General features: G+C 41.0%; 2 protein-coding genes, 1 non-coding gene and 1 pseudogene across 3 annotated transcripts; 1 reads left to right on the top strand and 3 right to left on the bottom strand.

The window, feature by feature from the left end:
- Positions 1 to 273: 273 nt before the first annotated feature.
- LOC146522868 (tripartite motif-containing protein 16-like) lies at positions 274 to 2,341 on the bottom strand. The gene has a single exon (XM_085154078.1). It carries the CDS (start codon positions 2,233 to 2,235, stop codon positions 562 to 564), a length of 1,674 nt encoding a protein of 557 aa, XP_085010204.1. The 5' UTR covers positions 2,236 to 2,341; the 3' UTR covers positions 274 to 561.
- Positions 2,342 to 3,419: 1,078 nt separating this feature from the next.
- On the top strand, positions 3,420 to 6,317 carry LOC146522867 (uncharacterized; annotated as a pseudogene).
- A 6,318-nt stretch (positions 6,318 to 12,635) lies between these two features.
- trnak-uuu (transfer RNA lysine (anticodon UUU)) lies at positions 12,636 to 12,708 on the bottom strand. The gene has a single exon. It is a non-coding gene; the product is annotated as a tRNA-Lys (tRNA).
- Positions 12,709 to 17,033: 4,325 nt separating this feature from the next.
- LOC146522865 (tripartite motif-containing protein 16-like) lies at positions 17,034 to 19,032 on the bottom strand. Its single transcript, XM_085154065.1, has one exon. The coding sequence runs from the start codon at positions 18,993 to 18,995 to the stop codon at positions 17,322 to 17,324; it is 1,674 nt and encodes a 557-aa protein (XP_085010191.1). The 5' UTR covers positions 18,996 to 19,032; the 3' UTR covers positions 17,034 to 17,321.
- Between the last annotated feature and the right edge of the window lie 16 nt (positions 19,033 to 19,048).

Here is a 19,048-nt window from a genome sequence, read left to right as displayed (position 1 = left end):
AAATGTCATCACTTTAGATACAATAATAATAATAATGATAATATAATATCAAAAACCTCAAGGATTCAGTTTTTTGTTACATTTTAAAGGTTCAAACCTTTAAAAACATTAAGTTTACAGTCATATATGATCAAGAAAATCAACAATCTTCACATTTCAGAAACTGGAACCAGCTTTAAATGTGACCAAAACAATGATAAAACAATAAATTCTCTAATCATTGACTAACTGATGAATCACTGCAGCTCCTATATATTGTTGCATTTGACAACCCACTACAGCAACTACAGAATAAAACCACTAACCAGACTGATGACAGATTTCAAACATGCTGAATATGAAGAGTAGTATCATTTAAACTCACATGATTATCAGCCATAAGAACAAATTCAGATTTATATTGATGTAAGGTATATAAATGTAAGTACAGTTTGAATCAGTGCAATATTATTTTCACACATCAATGGACCACTGAACTTCTCAGCTTCTAAAATGTAAAGCCTCATTTAGAAACTACACAAGTACATATAATGGTCAGGGATCAACATGAATCTGTCTTCTCTATTTAACTTTAATCAACTCTGCAGTGGCTCCAACAAACCAAAACCGAAGTCCAGCATAGAGCAGCTGAGTGAATGTGGTCTGGACTCTGTGGAGGAGAGTCATGGTTTCAGAGACGCTGTAGAAAGACAGAATACCTGCTCTGTGATCCAGGTACACTCCTACTCTGGAGGACCGAGGACCTGAGAGGACAGTTATGACTTTGTTGTGTCGAAATTGAAAACTCCTTGTGTCACAATATAATGCCCAAGATTTGTCATTATATCCAAATCCACATTCATCAGAGATTCCTGCTCTCCTGATATCCTTGTATGCGACTGCTACTACAACTGCTCTCCCTCTCCACTCCACCTCCCAGTAACAGCGTCCAGTCAGACTCTCTCTACTCAGGACCTGATAACATCCAGTGAATCTGTCTGGATGATCAGAATAAGACTGTTGTTGTTCAATTCTTGTTACTTTTCTGTTCCCCTCAGATAATAACAGACGTCTGTTTGCTGTGTTTGGATCCAGTGTGATTTCATGTGAATATTTTAAGAATCCAGCTCTGGTCTTTGGCTCTGGTGGTGACAGTAAAACATCCTCTTCAGTGACTGTCAGTGAGATGTTTGTCCATTCCTCTCTCAGAATGTCCTGTAGTTTATCTCTGGTCTCTGACACAGCTGCTGTCACATCCTCAAAGTAGCTCAGAGGACGAATATTGATGCTGGATGAGTGTGTAGACTCACTGAGTGCTGACAGTGAGGGGTAGTTGTGTAGAAACTGGTTGTGATCCTCTGTGTGTGAGAGCTGCTCCAGCTCGCCGTCTTTCCTCTTCAGCTCAGCGATCTCCTGCTCCAGCTTCTCCTGAAGCTCTTTGACTCGACTCACTTCAGTTTCCTGCTGGGATCTGACCTGCTGCTTCACATCAGAGCTTCTTTTCTGGAGGAGATGGATCAGCTCAGTGAACATCTTCTCACTGTCCTCCACTGCTTTATCAGCAGAGCCATTGATGGCCTCCACCTCCTGTTGAAGCAGCTTCACATCTTTCTCTCGCTCCTGGATTCTCTGCTGGATGTTTAGTCGTCTCACCTCGAGCTCCTTCTGCTTCTCAGTCCTTTGTGCTGCAGCTGGGACTGTTTCATGGCCTTTATGTTCATCAATTGTGCAGAGATAACAGATACTCTGCTGATCAGTACGACAGAAAATCTTCATCACCTCATCATGACGAGAGCAGATGTTCTCCTGGAGCTTCTTGGAGGGGGCCACCAGCTTGTGTTTCTTTAATGGAGCTGCATCATAGTGAGGTTGGAGGTGTTTCTCACAGTAAGAAGCTGGACAAGATAAACAGGACTTGATGGCTTTCAGCTTCCTCCCAGTGCAGACATCACAGGCCACATCTTCAGGTCCAGCATAGCAGTGATCAGCTGGAGCAGCTTGGAGTCCAGTTTTCTTCAGCTGCTCCACTAAAGCTGCAAACATGACGTTTTTCTCCAGGACAGGCCTCGGTATGAAAGTCTTCCTGCACTGAGGGCAGCTGTGGATTCCCTTCCTGTCCTCTTCATCCCAGAAACTTTTAATACAGTTCATGCAGTAGCTGTGTCCACAGGGAATAGTCACCGGATCCTTCAGTAGATCCAAACAGATGGAACAAGAGAAAGTTTCTCGGTCGAGCTGAACTCCTTTCTGCGCCATTTCTCCTCTCAGTGTCAGTGACTGTGTGAGTTTCTCTTCCTTAAAACTGAAACTAGTCTGAGCTCTGATCTCAACAACATGTTTCTGCAGTGAATGGAGCCTGTCAGCTCTTACACGTCACCACATGTTGGTTACACCCATCTTCAAAGTGTAGATCTGAAGGGGAGGGAACGAGGAAACACGTGGACAGAGAGGAGGTGCTGTGTTTAAGAGCAGGAAGAAGAGGGAGGGTTATCAGGCTGTGCTTCACTCCAGGAAGAGGAGCAGTTTGAGACCCATAATGTGTGTTTAACCATTTTATTTACTGCTCACCTCAACGTTTAAACTTGTTAACCCTTTCTTCTATATAAATAAATGAAAAGTCCAACATTAGTGAACTCTGGACATAAATGTCTCATGGTTATAGTCACATGACCAGATTCTAAACTTGTAACTGTCAGAACAGCAGAGGCTGCTGCATTAATTAAAGCATATATAAAGCAGTGTTCTTGCAAAAAATAAATATCTCAAAAAAAAAATCTTGCATTTTGTTTTGTTTTTGCATTTATAATCACTGCCGCAACAGAAATAACCATGCTTTTTATATAAGAATACAAGTTTTTTTCCTCTTTTTCCACCTGTTGCGAGCAGCACTTTGTCCCCTTTACCGCCACATGTTCCTTCTTCATACAAACACAAACCATTCTTATCTCTGCACTTCTCTTTCACCAACACTTATACACTAACAAACACACACTTTCTCTCTCTTGTCTTTCTTTCCAAAGCTCTTCTGGAAGTCTTGCTGATTTCAGGTAATTATTATCTTCACTTTACTGTCTCTCACTGTCAAAAACACTCTAATTGTTTGTGAGCATGGAAGTGCCTTTGACAGCCCCACATCTATTGTTTGGTCTTTTTGTTTATCTTCCTAAAATGATTTGCTTCTTTTATTGATTTTTATTGATTTTTATGCTGATTTTTCCCTTTTTTCCGTATGAGCTTACCTGCGAGAGCTTCTGGACACTTATAGATCATTAGGACTAAAGTGTTCTTAACAGAAACAGCAACATTTTTATAGTTACCTTATCCTCAGCGCTCCGTGTGTCTGTGGCCTAGACACAGCTGAAGCCTGATTACAGCGTCTGGGCACCGAACAGCCTCAATAGCCTGGAAAGGTGCTAACCGCTAGGCTAACTAGCAACAAGATGCCTTCCCTCTCCACAGATGACTACCACAGCCTCCTGCAGAAGATTGCAGTACTGGAGACAAAAATTCATCGCTTAGAAGTAAACGTGGAGGTAAATGGACTGTGTGGAAATGAAACAACCTTGCCTTTGATTCAAAACAATGGCGATGAGCAAGCTAGTACACAGCTAAGGAGCACAGATAACATGACCAAGAAAATAGACTTTGTGCACTATTATAAATCCTCAAGCGATAATCCCCCTTGGACTGTCTTGGTGCAATACCAAGACATAAATCATGTCTCCTGGAAGGGGGAGGCAGAGCACAGCGAGCTGAAATCTCTGAAACCGACTGGCCTTCACTTCCTACGAGACAGAGAAGCTCTTCTACCCCTGTATATGAGAGGAAACAGGACTGGACAACCGTGAATAGGAAGGTTAACAACAAACCTCCAAAACAACTGAATGTGAAACTGCAGAACAGATTTGCTCCACTATTAAAGGACCCTGGATCTATATCGGACAACCATCCATCTAAAAGTAGCAAAGTAAGGTCTGAAAATCTGTTGAAAAGTAAAAGGCCACAGGGAAAGCTAAAGGCTAGGCCTGAAACTCTGATTGTGGGTGACTCTGCCGTAAGTATATGCGGTAAGAACACTAAAGTCCTCTGCTTTCCTAAGGATATGGTCAACAACCTGAAGGAGAGAATTCTTCAAATTGCAGATGAATATCCAACTGTGACAAACATTGTTCTGCATACAGGGTCAAACGATGTGTCCAAACAACAGTCGGAGGTTCTGAAGCGGGACTTTACTGGATTATTAAATACTGTAAACTCTCTGAATGCAGCTGTATTCATCAGTGGACCTGTACCGCCGGTCAGAGGAGGAGACGAGAGATTCAGCAGGTTGTTCACACTGAATAAATGGCTTATATCAGCATGTACTGACCACTCAGTGCATTTTATCAACAACTTTAATATTTTTTGGGAACGCAGGCATCTGTTTAAAGCAAATGGATTTAATTTTAACAAGTCAGGGGTGAAACTGTTCACCTCCAACTTGTTTTATTCCATACGTCATCCTTCTGTGCTTGGTGCCAAGGCTGAGATAAACGAGGAGTTATCTCATAAAGAGGAACAAACAGTACTCCAAGAACAGACAAAGCCCAGCAGAAACCTTGAGGAGGAGCTCCATCTGCCCCCACCCGGGAAGAGCCTCAGAAAGGAGAGACATCTGAGGCAAGAAGAGGGGTCCCTATTTGCCTCCAACTCTCTCAACAACACCAACGACCAGGACCAGGGACCACGATCTTCCCCAGTCCCCCAAACCCCTGACAGGCCATCACCCTCCCACCACCCCCTCCCTTTCTCCCTCCTCCCCACACCTGAAATTCACTGAGGAGATGATGGAGCGGGTCAATGCTGGGCTCAGATCTACCCCCCGGCCCAATCCCTTTTTGTCCCCCATAAACCCCCCACCAGAGCAGCCAAAGTTTCGCCATCGAGCCCCACCCTCAACAGAGCAATCGAAGTTACATTGCCCAGCCTTGCCCCCCTTAGTTACTCCTTACCACCTTCATGCTCTGTCTCTGCAGTCTGATGTGTGATGTGTGGAGGGTCCGGGCTGCGAGGATTATGGCAGTGGTGACTTTTCCCAGGAGAAGCTGGGACCCTGTTTACTAGAAGGTTTTAAAATTTCTGTACTTTTAGGTGAGAGAAGGAGACATGTGGCCTGGTCAAAACACAGAGAGCTGCACTCTAAAAGATCTTTAAATATAGTAAACATACCTTGTGTGCCACAGACTGCTCCCAAACACGAGGGGACAAGTAATGCCTCTAAAACATTTAAGTTGGCTTTATTAAATGTTAGATCTTTAGCTGGGAAAACATTTTTAATTAATGATTTAATCACTGAGCACAGCCTTGATTTTATGTTTTTAACTGAAACTTGGTTGGACCAAAGTAACAGTGGAGCTGTTCTCATCGAGACGACCCCTCCTAACTACAGTTTTATCAGTGAGGCCAGGGTGAGCAGGAGAAGAGGAGGGGATGCTGTCTTATTTAATGAATCATTTCAATGTAAGCAGCTATCTCCTGGAAGTTTTCAGTCTTTTGAATATGTGGCTTTAGAGCTGAAGGCCCCATCCAAAGTTGTGTTTCTTAATGTTTACAGGCCTCCCAAATACTGCACAGACTTTTTTAATGATCTCAGTGAACTGCTGTCTGTGATCTGTGTTGATTTCGACTGTGTAATTATTGTTGGGGATTTTAACATCCATGTGGACAACCCTCAGGACAAAGGGACTAAAGACCTGAGTAACACTCTGGGCAACTTTGGGCTGACTCAGCATGTAACAGAGGCCACACATAATAGAGGACACACTCTTGACCTACTGATCTCCAAGGGCCTGAGCATTTCAAAGGTTACTGTGTCTGATGTGGGCCTGTCTGATCATTACTGTGTTTTCTTTGAAAGTAAAATTTCAGCCCCACACAAATATATCAACAGCAGTGATCACAAAACGGTGTATAACTGAATACAGTAGTGCGATATTTAACCAGGTCTTCCCATTAACACCTGACCTGTCCAGAGGTTCAGTCAATGAGCTCGTCAATAGCTTCAATGCTAAAATGTTAAATGTAATGGATACAATTGCTCCCATTAAGGTGAAGGTTATCTCTGGAAGGAAAAAGTCTCCATGGAGAAACTCCACACTAGTAAAAAATGAAAAAAGAGAGTGTCAGAAAGCTGAGCGCAGATGGAGAAAAACAAACCTCCAGGTTCATTATGACATCTATAAAGAGAAACTTCACAATTATAATTTACAACTGAGGAGTGCAAGAAGGTCCTACTTCTCTGACATCATCACTAAAAACAGCCATAATGCTCGGGTCTTATTTCTACAGTTGACAGGCTAAACAAACCCTCCTGTGTCAGTGGCAGCTGAACTTCATTCGACCATGGCCTGCAATGACTTTGCTAAATTCTTCACAGAAAAAATCCAAAAGATTAGACAAACAATTGGTACATCAACAGCAGATCCAGAATATGTACTGTGTACACCGAAAAACTGTTTAAACACCATCAAACAGTTTCACCCGATTAACAGCAAAGACCTGGAGGACATCTTAGGTCAACTGAACTCCTCCTCTTGCTGTTTAGATGTCCTGCCAACAAGTTTTTTCAAAAAGGTCTCAAAGACTTTGGAATCAGACCTGTTACAGATCGTAAATTTTTCTTTATTATCAGGTGTGTTTCCAGAATCACTAAAAACTGCTGTAATAAAACCTTAATTACAAAACAATTAAACCTATACTGAAAAAGGACCATCTTGACAAGACACAAATGAACAACTACAGGCCGATCTCAAATCTCCCATTTTTAACTAAGATCATTGAAAAAGTAGTTTCTCAACAGCTCAATTACTTCTTAAAACAGAATAACTGCTATGATGCTTTCCAGTCAGGTTTTAGACAGAACCACAGCACTGACCAAAGTGTTCAATGACATATGGCTGAATACAGACAGTGGAAAAATGTCAGTCTTAGTTTTACTGGATCTCAGTGCACCATTTGATACAGTTGACCACAACATATTACTCAAACGACTGGAGAACTGGGCAGGTCTTTCCGGAACTGTACTAAACTGGTTCAAAACATACTTAGAAAACAGGAAATACTTTGTATCAATAGGTAACTTCACATCTGAGCAGACAAGTATCACATGTGGAGTTACCCAAGGTTCCATCCTGGGACCCCTTCTGTTTAACATTTACATGCTCCCACTGGCACAGATTATAAAGAACAACAAAATAAACTATCGTAGCTATGCAGATGACACACAAATATATATCACAATGTCACCAGGAGACCGAGGCCCTGTACAGGCTCTTGGTAAATGCACTGAGGAAATTAATGACTGGTTGTGCCACAATTTTCTCCAGCTAAACAAAAACAAAACTGAAGTAATAGTCTTTGCCGCCAAAGAAAAACGATTACAGGTCACCAGAGAACTTCAATCTATACACCTAAAAACCACAAACCAGGCGAGAAATTTGGGTGTAGTGATGGATGCAGACCTAAACTTAGAAAAACACATTAAGACAATAACAAAATCAGCTTACTATCACCTCAAGAATATTTCAAGGATAAAAGATCTGATGTCTCAACAGGACCTGGAAAAACTAGTCCATGCATTCATCTTTAGTAGGCTTGATTACTGTAACAGCATCTTTACAGGTCTACCTAAAAAATCAGTCAGACAACTACAGCTCATTCAGAACTCTGCTGCTCGAGTCCTCACTAAGACCAAAAAAGTGGACCACATCAGTCCAGCTCTGAGGTCTTTACACTGGCTGCCTGTCTGTCAGAGGATAGACTTTAAAGTTCTGATGCTGGTCTATAAAGCTCTGAATGGTTTAGGACCAAAATACCTCAGTGACCTCGTGACCCAGTATGAACCTTCCAGATCCCTCAGGTCATCTGGATCCGGTTTTTTATCAGTTCCCAGAGTCAGAACCAGACACGGAGAAGCTGCATTCAGCTTTTATGCTCCTTATATCTGGAACCAACTCCCAGAAAGCCTCAGATCAGCTGAAACACTCAGTTTATTTAAATCCAGGTTGAAGACTCACCTGTTCTCAGCTGCATATGAATAAAACACCAAATCCGCACTTAAGCTTAAATTTCAAAACTTACATTTTAACTACTGATTTTATCTACTGTTCTGATTTTATCTGTTTTGATTTTATATACTGTTTTGTTTGTTTGTTTGTTTGTTAATTAGTTAGTTTGTTTGCTTGTTTTAATCAATTTTAAATCATGCTTTTTATTAGTTTTTGTTTCTAATGTCTCTGTAAAGCATTTTGAATCACCTTGTTGTTGAATTGTGCTATACAAATAAACTTGCCTTGCCTTGCCTAATGTAGTAGAGTTGAAATGGCTGCTCAGTGAGACAAAGGGAGAGCAGAAGATGACATTTTTCTTGCAGACATGCTTGTGGCTCAAGAAAAAGTGAATATCTGTTTTATATAATTTAGACATATAATACTTATGAAACTAAACATTGTGAATTCCAGAGTGAAATTTGTGTAATAGTCTGAAGAGTATTTCATGGTTCTCATGCAGTGGTCACTTTTATTATGAAAGGCAAAGGAAACTAAGTGCAGAACAGCATCTGCTAAAGACAGTAGAGTCCATGTTGGTTGGGTGGAGAGAGATCCTGAAGGACGTCCGCTGTTAAAAAGAAGCAGAAGAGGAGAGACACGAAAACGGTTTTCATCTAAAGCTAGTCCATCTTCCAGAGGTCGTCTAACCTCCAAGATTATTAATGCTAAACCAAATCAACAGTCAAGTATCTTTTGTCATTAAGTGTATTTTAAACTAAATTCAGCTTCCTATTAGCTGAGCAGCATATAGTACTGTATTTATTTACTCACTGTGGAAACATGGACCCTCACACTGGGTTGGGCTTATAGTGCATATCCCTCCTGTATTCTGGTCTGTGTTGAAGATAATAGTCTCTGTTTTTAAAACATTTTCTATTGACATGTTTTAAATGATGCTGTTAGGACTAGTGGATGAATCTGTTACATAAGTGATTGACTTCATGTGTTTGAAATATACTTTTACTGTCAGACTAGAGCACTGAAAACACATCATGAGATGTTCACTTGAATCTCAGTAACTTTAGTGCTCAGACAATCAAAAGATATCAAGTAGAAACTGAGTGTGAAGCAGCAAAGTTCCCGTCATTATTTTTAAAGTGATTGAACTTTAAGCTCAAAATCTTCTCTGTCATTAAACCTGCTTTACAAAAACTCCACTTAACAAAGTCTCGTCTTATTCTCACTGCTTTGATCGAGACTTGTTAGACATGGTGATTTCTGTTTATTATGTAATAACTTTTATACAATAACACAATGTAAAAAACATCTGCTGTAGAAATGTAAAATTGCCTTAAATCATGAGGAGGCCATTCTGTATTATTTCTGTAATCAATATATATTTTTCTCTTTCCTCCCTTGTGTCTGTTCTTGTTCACAGTATTATACGTTCTGTCTTTTACTTTCAGTATGCTTGTGTTTAAGTCACTCTTGTAGAATCATCTCGTCCGTGTTTCCTATGTTGACAAGCTTGCCGTGTGTGTGCGTGTTTTAGTTTCACTTCCCCTGGGGTGTCATTATGCTAATTTGTGTCAGCTGTTTCCTCATGTGTTTCCACTTTCCCTAATCTCCTTTGTGTGCATTTAGTCTGTGTGCCTTCTTTCAGTCTTTACCCGATCGTCTGTGTTACCTCCTTCCATGTATTCACAGTTCTCATACAGAAAGTAGAAGAGCTACAGAAGAATCTGACATTTCAGCAGATGTTTTTTTCACCAGAGCAAAATCACAAAGTGAAGCTGTTGTGGAAGCAGAGGAGATAGTCAAATCAGCCCGGCCATTTACTGAGGGAGAGTTTCTGAAGAGCTGCATGATGAAGGTGCGCAACGTCTTGTGTCCAGACAAAATGCAGATATTGGCAAATGTGAGCTTGAGTAGAAATACGGTTGCTGATCGGGTTTGTGAGATGACCACTGATTTAAGAACAGAGATGAGTGAAAGAAGCAAATACTTTATAGCATACTCTCTTGCTGTGGATAAAAGTACAGACATGATGGACATTACACAGCTGGCCATCTTCATCCGTGAAGTGAACTCCAATATGCCCGTTTCAGAGGAAATATTGGACGTTAAATTGATGCACGGTACAACGATAGGAAAAGACATGTTTGAAAACTTATCACGGTTATTAGAAGTTATTCTTTATTCTAAGTGTATTTATTCTGAAACAATATTCCTGTCTGTTTTTATTCATATTTATGTTCAAAAAACATTGTTTTAGTGTTTTCAATAAATGCTTACCCTGTTTGGCCCTCAACCTAAAGTGTGCTTTGAGTTTTGGCCTCCTGTACAATTAAGTTTGACACCTCTGATCTAGAGCAGCTCCATCCTTCACAGCCTTTGTGATACTGACTCTCCCTGGTGACCAGAAACAAGAGTCCTTCACCAGTCCTGTAAACCAGTTGCAAATAATTTTGGATACACCTCCACCAGAAAATCAACAACTGCAAATCATAGCATGCTGGGGGGAAAGCAAAAAGAAGTCAACTAGTACTGCATTGCCAGTGGCACATATTCAGACTTCAGTGGCAAAAGCACCATTTTCCATTTTAATTCATCAACTAAGACAACATGTGTTATATTCTGGTCTCATTCACGACAGACTCCAGAATATCTATTTCCTACCCAACGGGGTAGTAAGTTTTATTAACAAGTCATGCGACTCAGATTGGTCCTTTGCCATGTACAACAGCAACTTACAGCCTAACAATCCTTACTTGTGTGACACTCTAAAACGTCCGTGCAGCAACACAATCCATTGTGGAACAAACCATCTTGCAAACAATAATTCACATTATTACATCCCTTCTCTTTTTTTTGTTTTTGGAAAAAACAGAAGTCCTTTTTTGTTTTGATTTGTCCTTCTTCTTACTGAGGGAGAAAACAATATGAAACACTCAAAGAATACAAAAGCATTCCACTATTCAAACATGTACATCAATTTCCACAGAATACACAACTCTTCCCCTCAAACAGTAAATCATCATTATGTAACATAGTCCTTGTACCGTAATGGTGGAACCACTTTGTGGCCTGACCTTGTCCTGACACCCCCTGATACCTCGTCAGTCTTGATCTGCTGCCCACGAGTTTTTGAAGGAGCTGTCACTGAGCTGCTCAGTGCCCCAGTGTCTGTCATGGCATTTTTTTGATCCATCACGCCTGCAAGTCTCAGGTGCCTCCGATTCCTCCTCAGGGCACTTCCAGAGTCCAACTGAACCTCATAGGACCTCGGGTCAACAGTCCCAATCACCACTCCCCTGCTCCAAGTGGAATGGCGGTCAAAAGGCTGAACTCTGACACTGTCCCCTAGCTTCAAAGAGTCCATGTCTCGTGCTGATCGGTCATAGCACAATTTTTGGCGCTTCTGTTTCATCTCCAACTCCCACAGGGCTTGAATTACTTTTGGCCTTAGCAGGCTCATCCTGGTTGGCAAAAGCATCTGTGCCCTCCTGCTGAGCAGCCTCTGAGCTGGGCTGGTCTCCAGGCCTTGTGATGGTGTGTGGCGATGGTCCAGAATCACAAGATATGGGTCCTGCCCCGCCATTTTTGCCTTTAGCAGCAGCCTATTTGCTGTCTTCACTGCTGAATCAGCCTTCCCATTACTCTGAGGGTAACCTGGTGAAGATGTTTTGTGCTGGAAATCCCACAGTCGACTAAATCTCAGAAAGTCACCGGACGTATACTGTGGTCCATTATCTGAAACAACAATGTCCGGGATGCCCTGTCTGGCAAAGTGAGCCTTCAACTTTCTAATCACTGTGGTGGACTTAGTGTCTGGGAGATAGTCAATTTCCCAGAAGTTTGAATAGTAGTCCACTGTGATAAGGTAGTCCTTGTTGTCAAACATAAACAGGTCTGAGCCCACCTTAGCCCACGGTCTAGTTGGGATCTCATGTGGGACCAAGGTCTCTTTCTGCTGTCTGTAGTCAACTGACCTGCAGATGTCACACTTAGTCACATAAGTCTTAATTTGTTTGTTCATGCCTGGCCAATACACACACTCTCTGGCTCTCCTCAGACAACCTTCTACACCTAGGTGCGTCGAGTGTAGTCTAGCTATGATCTCCAGTCTCTTCGGGGGCGTGGGTTCGAATTCCACCGCTGCCACCATGTTATATTCTAGTCTCATTCATGACAGACTCCAGAATATCTATTTCCTACCCAACGGGGTAGTAAGTTTTATTAACAAGTCATGCAACTCAGATTGGTCCTCTGCCATGTACAACAGCAACATACAGCCTAACAATCCTTGCTTGTGTGACACTCTAAAACGTCCTTGCAGCAACACAATCCATTGTGGAACAAACCATCTTGCAAACAATAAATCATCATTATTACAACATGCATGTGTTTAGACAGATTTGAAAGAAACAACAAGGCATGTTTAGTCCAGCGGGAAGCTGAAAGGGCATTACAGTTTTCAAAGACCTGACACGGTGCTTTGACAACTTGGCAATCATGTCAAATATTTGTCACTATAAGAATTTCCCCCCTACATTACACAAGATAAGATAAGATAAAACTTTATTAATCTCTCAGGTGGGTTCCTCTGCAAAATTCTGTAAAGATTGGCGCCCAAACAGGGACTTGAACCCTGGACCCTTAGATTAAAAGTCTGATGCTCTAGTGACTGAGCTATCTGGGCTCAATATGCAAACACTAATAGCGTATTAATGTAATAGTCTGACTCTGCAATGTATAAGCAGCCATAGTCAGCCAAGTCATAATCAAAGCAACAAACAACTCATGTTTTGATGAAACTGCAAACCCTCCTGGTCAATAATCACATAAGCTGTACATGCAGGAAGCAAAGACTGATAAAGGAGCACAACATTCAGACAAATCCAAGACATAATGAAATGAACCACAATAACTGTGTATGCATAAATCAGGTGTCAGTGAACACTTAACGATCACAGATCTTTAGAACCACAGCCAGATAACAATTTTCCCCCCAAATAAATGTGTAGATTTTAGCTAAATATATATTACAGAATCAACACCATGGGCATTTCAGATTTCACACAGGTGGTTGGTTGTTACACTCTGGAAATGTGAGTGTTATTGACCCTCTGTGTGTGTGGGGGGTTAAAATGATGCCACCTTAAAATGAAACTGAAAATAATTAACACGAAAATGTTGTATCGAAAGGGGAAAAAATGAAACTGAAAAAAAGGTGAATTGAAACCGTAAATGTGCGAATAATTTTTTTTCTATTATTAACTAAGTTTTGAAACCTACATCTTTGTGTTTTTTTGCTTACATCTTTTTTTCCAATTTCAGTTTGCTGGCAATGTTGCTGTACGAATGAGTATTACGGCCACATTAAGAAAAACTATTATAGATAACATTGAAAATAAATTTTCAATTTTGAGATTAAAATCGTAATTGAATTGAGAAAAAAGTCCAAATGTGGAGATTAAAGTTGTTTCAAGACAAACTGCAACAGCTGCTATACCCTCTGAGTTAATGTAATTGTACTTCAGAATCCGTTTAGTCTCAATGCAGGAAATGATTTCTCTTTTAGCACATAAACACAGTGTGGTGATCAGCAATAGGGCCTTGAAAAGATGGTGTGGAAAGCTGCATCTCATCAAATGGAAAAACACACCAAATGAGATCGAGGGTTACAGCATGAGGAAGGAAGTAATGAAGTACAAATACTTTGTTACTGTACTAATGATGTCACCGTTCACTGAGGACTCACACGCATGACTCTTCACTTTGAGGAGAAATAGTGGGGTTTATTACACCAGGAATATGTACAGACAGTGCAGGGAATTGTACTACATACAAGTGTGACGGGGTCCAGGCTGCAGGAAATCCAAGGTGGGGAGGACAGGGAAAGCTTCTCTTCGCTCACTCACTGCTCGCTATAGCCACTCTCCAATCATTCACAACTAAGGATCTGCTCCGGGAAAACAGGGCCACGTCCAGGGGAACTAAACACAGAGTGTACACATTAGAATGAAGGCACAGAAATAGCAAGAGTCTAATACTAAGAGACCTTTAGGAGACCTTCATTACTTTAGGTTTAACACCTTTAAGGGGAGTTATTATTTTGTCACTGCGAGCCTCAAATCAAACTGCTTTGAGATTAAACAGTAACACATGAAATTCATTCCTGTTGGTGTATTAATCACCAGGAATATCACAGAAAAAGAGATAAAAGTGGCAAAACTATGTGTCGTAGTCAGGGCTTAAAGTGTTTCCTTTTTCTTGTTTTTGGCCCAACGACTGATTGTAAAGCTCACATGTAAGTCTTCATGTTTTTAAATCAGATATTGGTTCTGTACATGTGACATTATGTTTTTTCATATTGTGAAACGTGCTGCTAAACAAACTGAGGCAGACTAACTGGTTTATTTAAAGGTTGCAGGTTAGTGCAGAATAAACAGGTTAGTTTGCTGCACTGTGATGGATTTAAAGTAAAGAACAGTGTGTGACTGCTGCACAGTGGCTGTGGTTTCATGCTCAGAGTTTGGTTACATCAAGTGTAGCAGAGATGAATTTGCAGTTAAGCTGATGATGCTTAGACTCACTGAATTTCACCTTCATACCAGCTGAATAGTGTCTAATATAAAGAGCGTGAACAGTTTACTGTCAGTGTAGAGGATGGAAATCAGTTCAACTAATGAAACATCTGCTGACATCTGGTTGAATTCACTTGTGTAAATCCACAAAGAGCAGCAGGTCAGCTGATCACAGCCTGTACATTCAGAAAATCTACTGAAGCTCTCAGCAGTAATTATACTGAGTCGTGAATGTTTTCCCCACACTGAGCCATTGCAACTGATTTTAGGGTTCCTCCACCTGCTGAATCCACTTTAACCCCTGACTGCCCATTTTCCTGTTTAGAGACAAAGTCACCTTCTACAATGTAGGCAACAAAAAATAGAGCCATTTTTTTATTTTCCTAGTGTAAGTCCAGAAACTCACCTCAGACATGTTGTTCTTTTCCTCACTCCACCGCAATCCTGGAGAAACGCCCCTCTCTGTAGCTTTGCTTCAGCATTTAATACAAAGAAGACAGTGAATCCTGCTCCCATGTCATTCCCTCCATGTCTCACCTCGACCTTCATGATCCCTGCTATAAATCAAGTTTTCATTCAAATCAAACAAACATGTACTGAGTCAGCTTTTGGCTCCAACCTTTGTACACCAGCCGCTTGGCCTTGACAGCACAAGGTCCTGGACCACGTTTACATGTCTTCATAAGTTAACAGATGTGAAGTATTTTCACATATGGTCCTTAAAGCTTCTGTTAAAACGTTCCACAAAACTTGGTTTAATCAATGTGTGATATTAAACTGAACCATCAGTTGATGGAAATGTTTATTATTAAACTCCTCGCCTTCATCTGTTGGAAGTTTCTCACTCAGAACATCCTCAAAAGCAGATGCAACAGATGCTCCTGCCTTGGTTTGAAGACACCTGCATGCATACTTAGAAAATCCATCTGTACATGTCAGTAAGTGTCTCACATTATCATTATCTGCACAATATTCACTCATATCAGCCAAATCAGCCTCAAACTGTTTGTCGATTCCACTAATCAAAACTCTATTTCTGGGAAAAAGTCTTCTTGCTAGTTAATAACAAAGAAAGAAACTGTTGGTAGATCCACTTTTTACAACGAATCATCCATCAATAAAAATCTAACTCAGTTCCAAAACAACAAATTCAACATTCATATAAAAAATCCAATCCTGCAGGGATCAAACATCTGATCAAACACCAGGGTTGGACACAGACTTTCTAATCTGACATCACAAAGTTATTCTGAAACTGTAAATCTAATTAAAAACTCCCCAAAACTATGATGAGAAAACCCTTAAAAGTTTCAGTGATAGAAGGAAAATCCTTTACATGTAAAATCAACAGAGGTTCCTAATAAATAGACTAATAAATGAAGAATAACTGAACAGTTTTTGAGTCATGAGTAAAATTTCAGTGAATATGAATCTCCAGGAGGTAAAAAGGGTTGGAGCTCAGCATCAGTCAGAAGAGGAAGATGAAGTGATGAAGAAGAGAGTGTTCAGTGGAAAAAGGTCAGTGAGTTCATGTAAATGCTGCTTCTGCTGTAAGACAGACATAAAAATGTATAAATGCTCCATGATTTTCATTTCTATCCATCATCTTGAACACTGGCTATAAATGTGTTCACTTCATTATTGTGTGATTTGGTTTCTTCACGTGTCTCCTTCAGTGCAAATAAAGGACTGTTAGAGTGTGTGCTGTGTGTTTTTCTGAAGCATGACAATCCTTTCCAACAAGTATTTCCAGCTGTTTGTCTCCACTCTGCATTTTAGTCTTTCTTCCTGTCATGTCTGTGTTTGTCCACCAGGTGTCTCCCTCAGCTCATTTTCTCCAAATCAGAAGCATCAGATTTGTGGAGACGCTCTGCCTGCCAGACACAGCTCAGGGCAAAGAAACATGTCTATCCTCCACAATATACAGGCCTGTATCATTTACTTCAACAGTCCCCAACCTTTTGTGTGTCACCGACCGGCTATTAAGGTGTTGTGGATAAATACAACAAAATAAAACCAGTATCGGTACAAAAAAAGGTTTTCTTCTCTTGCTGCCTGGTACCAGTCTGGGGCCCGGGGGTTGGGGAACACTGATTTGGTTTTTTATATTTAAATGTATAAATAACTGATTGTGATCAAGCTTTTCATCTCAAAAAGACATTAAATGTCATCACTGTAGATACAATAATAATAATAATGATGATAATATAATATCAAAAACCTCAAGGATTAATTTTATTGTTGCATTTTAAAAGTTCAAACCTCAAAGACATTAAGTTTACAGTCATATATGATCAAGAAAATCAACAATCTTCACATTTCAGAAACTGGAACCAGCTTTAAATGTGACTAAAATAATGATAAAACAATCAATTCTCTAATCATTGACTAACTGATGAATCACTGCAGCTCCAATATATTGTTGCATTTGACAACCCACTACAGCAACTACAGAATAAAACCACTAACCAGACTGATGACAGATTTCAAACATGCTGAATATGAAGAGTAGTATCATTTAAACTCACATGATTATCAGCCATAAGAACAAATTCAGATTTATATTGATGTAAGGTATATAAATGTAAGTACAGTTTGAATCAGTGCAATATTATTTTCACACATCAATGGACCACTGAACTTCCCAGCTTCTAAAATGTAAAGACTCATTTAGAAACTACACAAGTACATATAATGGTCAAGGATTAACATGAACCTGTCTTCTCTATTTGACTTTAATCAACTCTGCAGTGGCTCCATAAATTACAGGATAAAGTCCAGCATAGAGCAGCTGAGTGAATGTGGTCTGGACTCTGTGGAGGAGAGTCATGGTTTCGGAGACGCTGTAGAAAGACAGAATACCTGCTCTGTGATCCAGGTACACGCCTACTCTAGAGGACCGAGGACCTGAGAGGACAGTTCGTACATCGTTGTGCCAAAATTGAAAACTGCTTGTGTCACAATATAATGCCCAAGATTTGTCATTCCATCCAAATCCACATTCATTGCCAATCCCTGCTCTGCTGATATTCTTGCATGCTACTGCTACTAAAACTGTTCCCCCTCTCCACTCCACCTCCCAGTAACAACGTCCAGTCAGACTCTCTCTACTCAGGACCTGACACCATCCATTGAATCTGTCTGGATGATCAGAATGAGACTGTTGTTGTTTCATTCTTGTTACTTTTCTGTTCCCCTCAGATAATAACAGATGTGTGTTTGCTGTGTTTGGATCCAGTGTGATTTCATGTGAATATTTAAAAAATCCAGCTCTGGTCTTTGGCTCTGGTGGTGACAGTAAAACATCCACTTCAGTGACTGTCAGTGAGATGTTTGTCCATTCCTCTCTCAGAATGTCCTGTAGTTTATCTCTGGTCTCTGACACAGCTGCTGTCACATCCTCAAAGTAGCTCAGAGGACGAATATTGATGCTGGATGAGTGTGTAGACTCACTGAGTGCTGACAGTGAGGGGTAGTTGTGTAGAAACTGGTTGTGATCCTCTGTGTGTGAGAGCTGCTCCAGCTCGCCGTCTTTCCTCTTCAGCTCAGCGATCTCCTGCTCCAGCTTCTCCTGAAGCTCTTTGACTCGACTCACTTCAGTTTCCTGCTGGGATCTGACCTGCTGCTTCACATCAGAGCTTCTTTTCTGGAGGAGACGGATCAGCTCAGTGAACATCTTCTCACTGTCCTCCACTGCTTTATCAGCAGAGCCATTGATGGCCTCCACCTCCTGTTGAAGCAGCTTCACATCTTTCTCTCGCTCCTGGATTCTCTGCTGGATGTTTAGTCGTCTCACCTCAAGGTCCTTCTGCTTCTCAGTCCTTTCTGCTGCAGCTGGGACTGTTTCATGGCCTTTATGTTCATCCATTGTACAGAGATAACAGATACTCTGCTGATCAGTACGACAGAAAATCTTCATCACCTCATCATGACGAGAGCAGATGTTCTCCTGGAGCTTCTTGGAGGGGGCCACCAGCTTGTGTTTCTTTAATGGAGCTGCATCATAGTGAGGTTGGAGGTGTTTCTCACAGTAAGAGGCCAGACAGACTAAACAGGACTTGATGGCTTTCTGCTTCCTCCCAGTGCAGACATCACAGGCCACATCTTCAGGTCCAGCATAGCAGTGATCAGCTGGAGCAGCTTGGAGTCCAGTCTTCTTCAGCTGCTCCACTAAAGCTGCAAACATGACGTTTTTCTCCAGGACAGGCCTCGGTATGAAAGTCTTCCTGCACTGAGGGCAGCTGTGGATTCCCTTCCTGTCCTCTTCATCCCAGAAACCTTTAATACAGTTCCTGCAGTAGCTGTGTCCACAGGTTGTAGTCACCGGATCCTTCAGTAGATCCAAACAGATGGAACAAGAGAAGGTTTCTCGGTCCAGCTGAACTCCTTTCTGCGCCATTTCTCCTCTCAGTGTCAGTGACTGTGCGAGTTTCTCTTCCTTAAAACTGAAAC

Source organism: Neolamprologus multifasciatus, chromosome 3 (genome assembly GCF_963576455.1).
Source record: "Neolamprologus multifasciatus chromosome 3, fNeoMul1.2, whole genome shotgun sequence".
Classification (NCBI taxonomy): domain Eukaryota; kingdom Metazoa; phylum Chordata; class Actinopteri; order Cichliformes; family Cichlidae; genus Neolamprologus; species Neolamprologus multifasciatus.
This window is presented reverse-complemented; position numbering and strand designations above follow the sequence as displayed.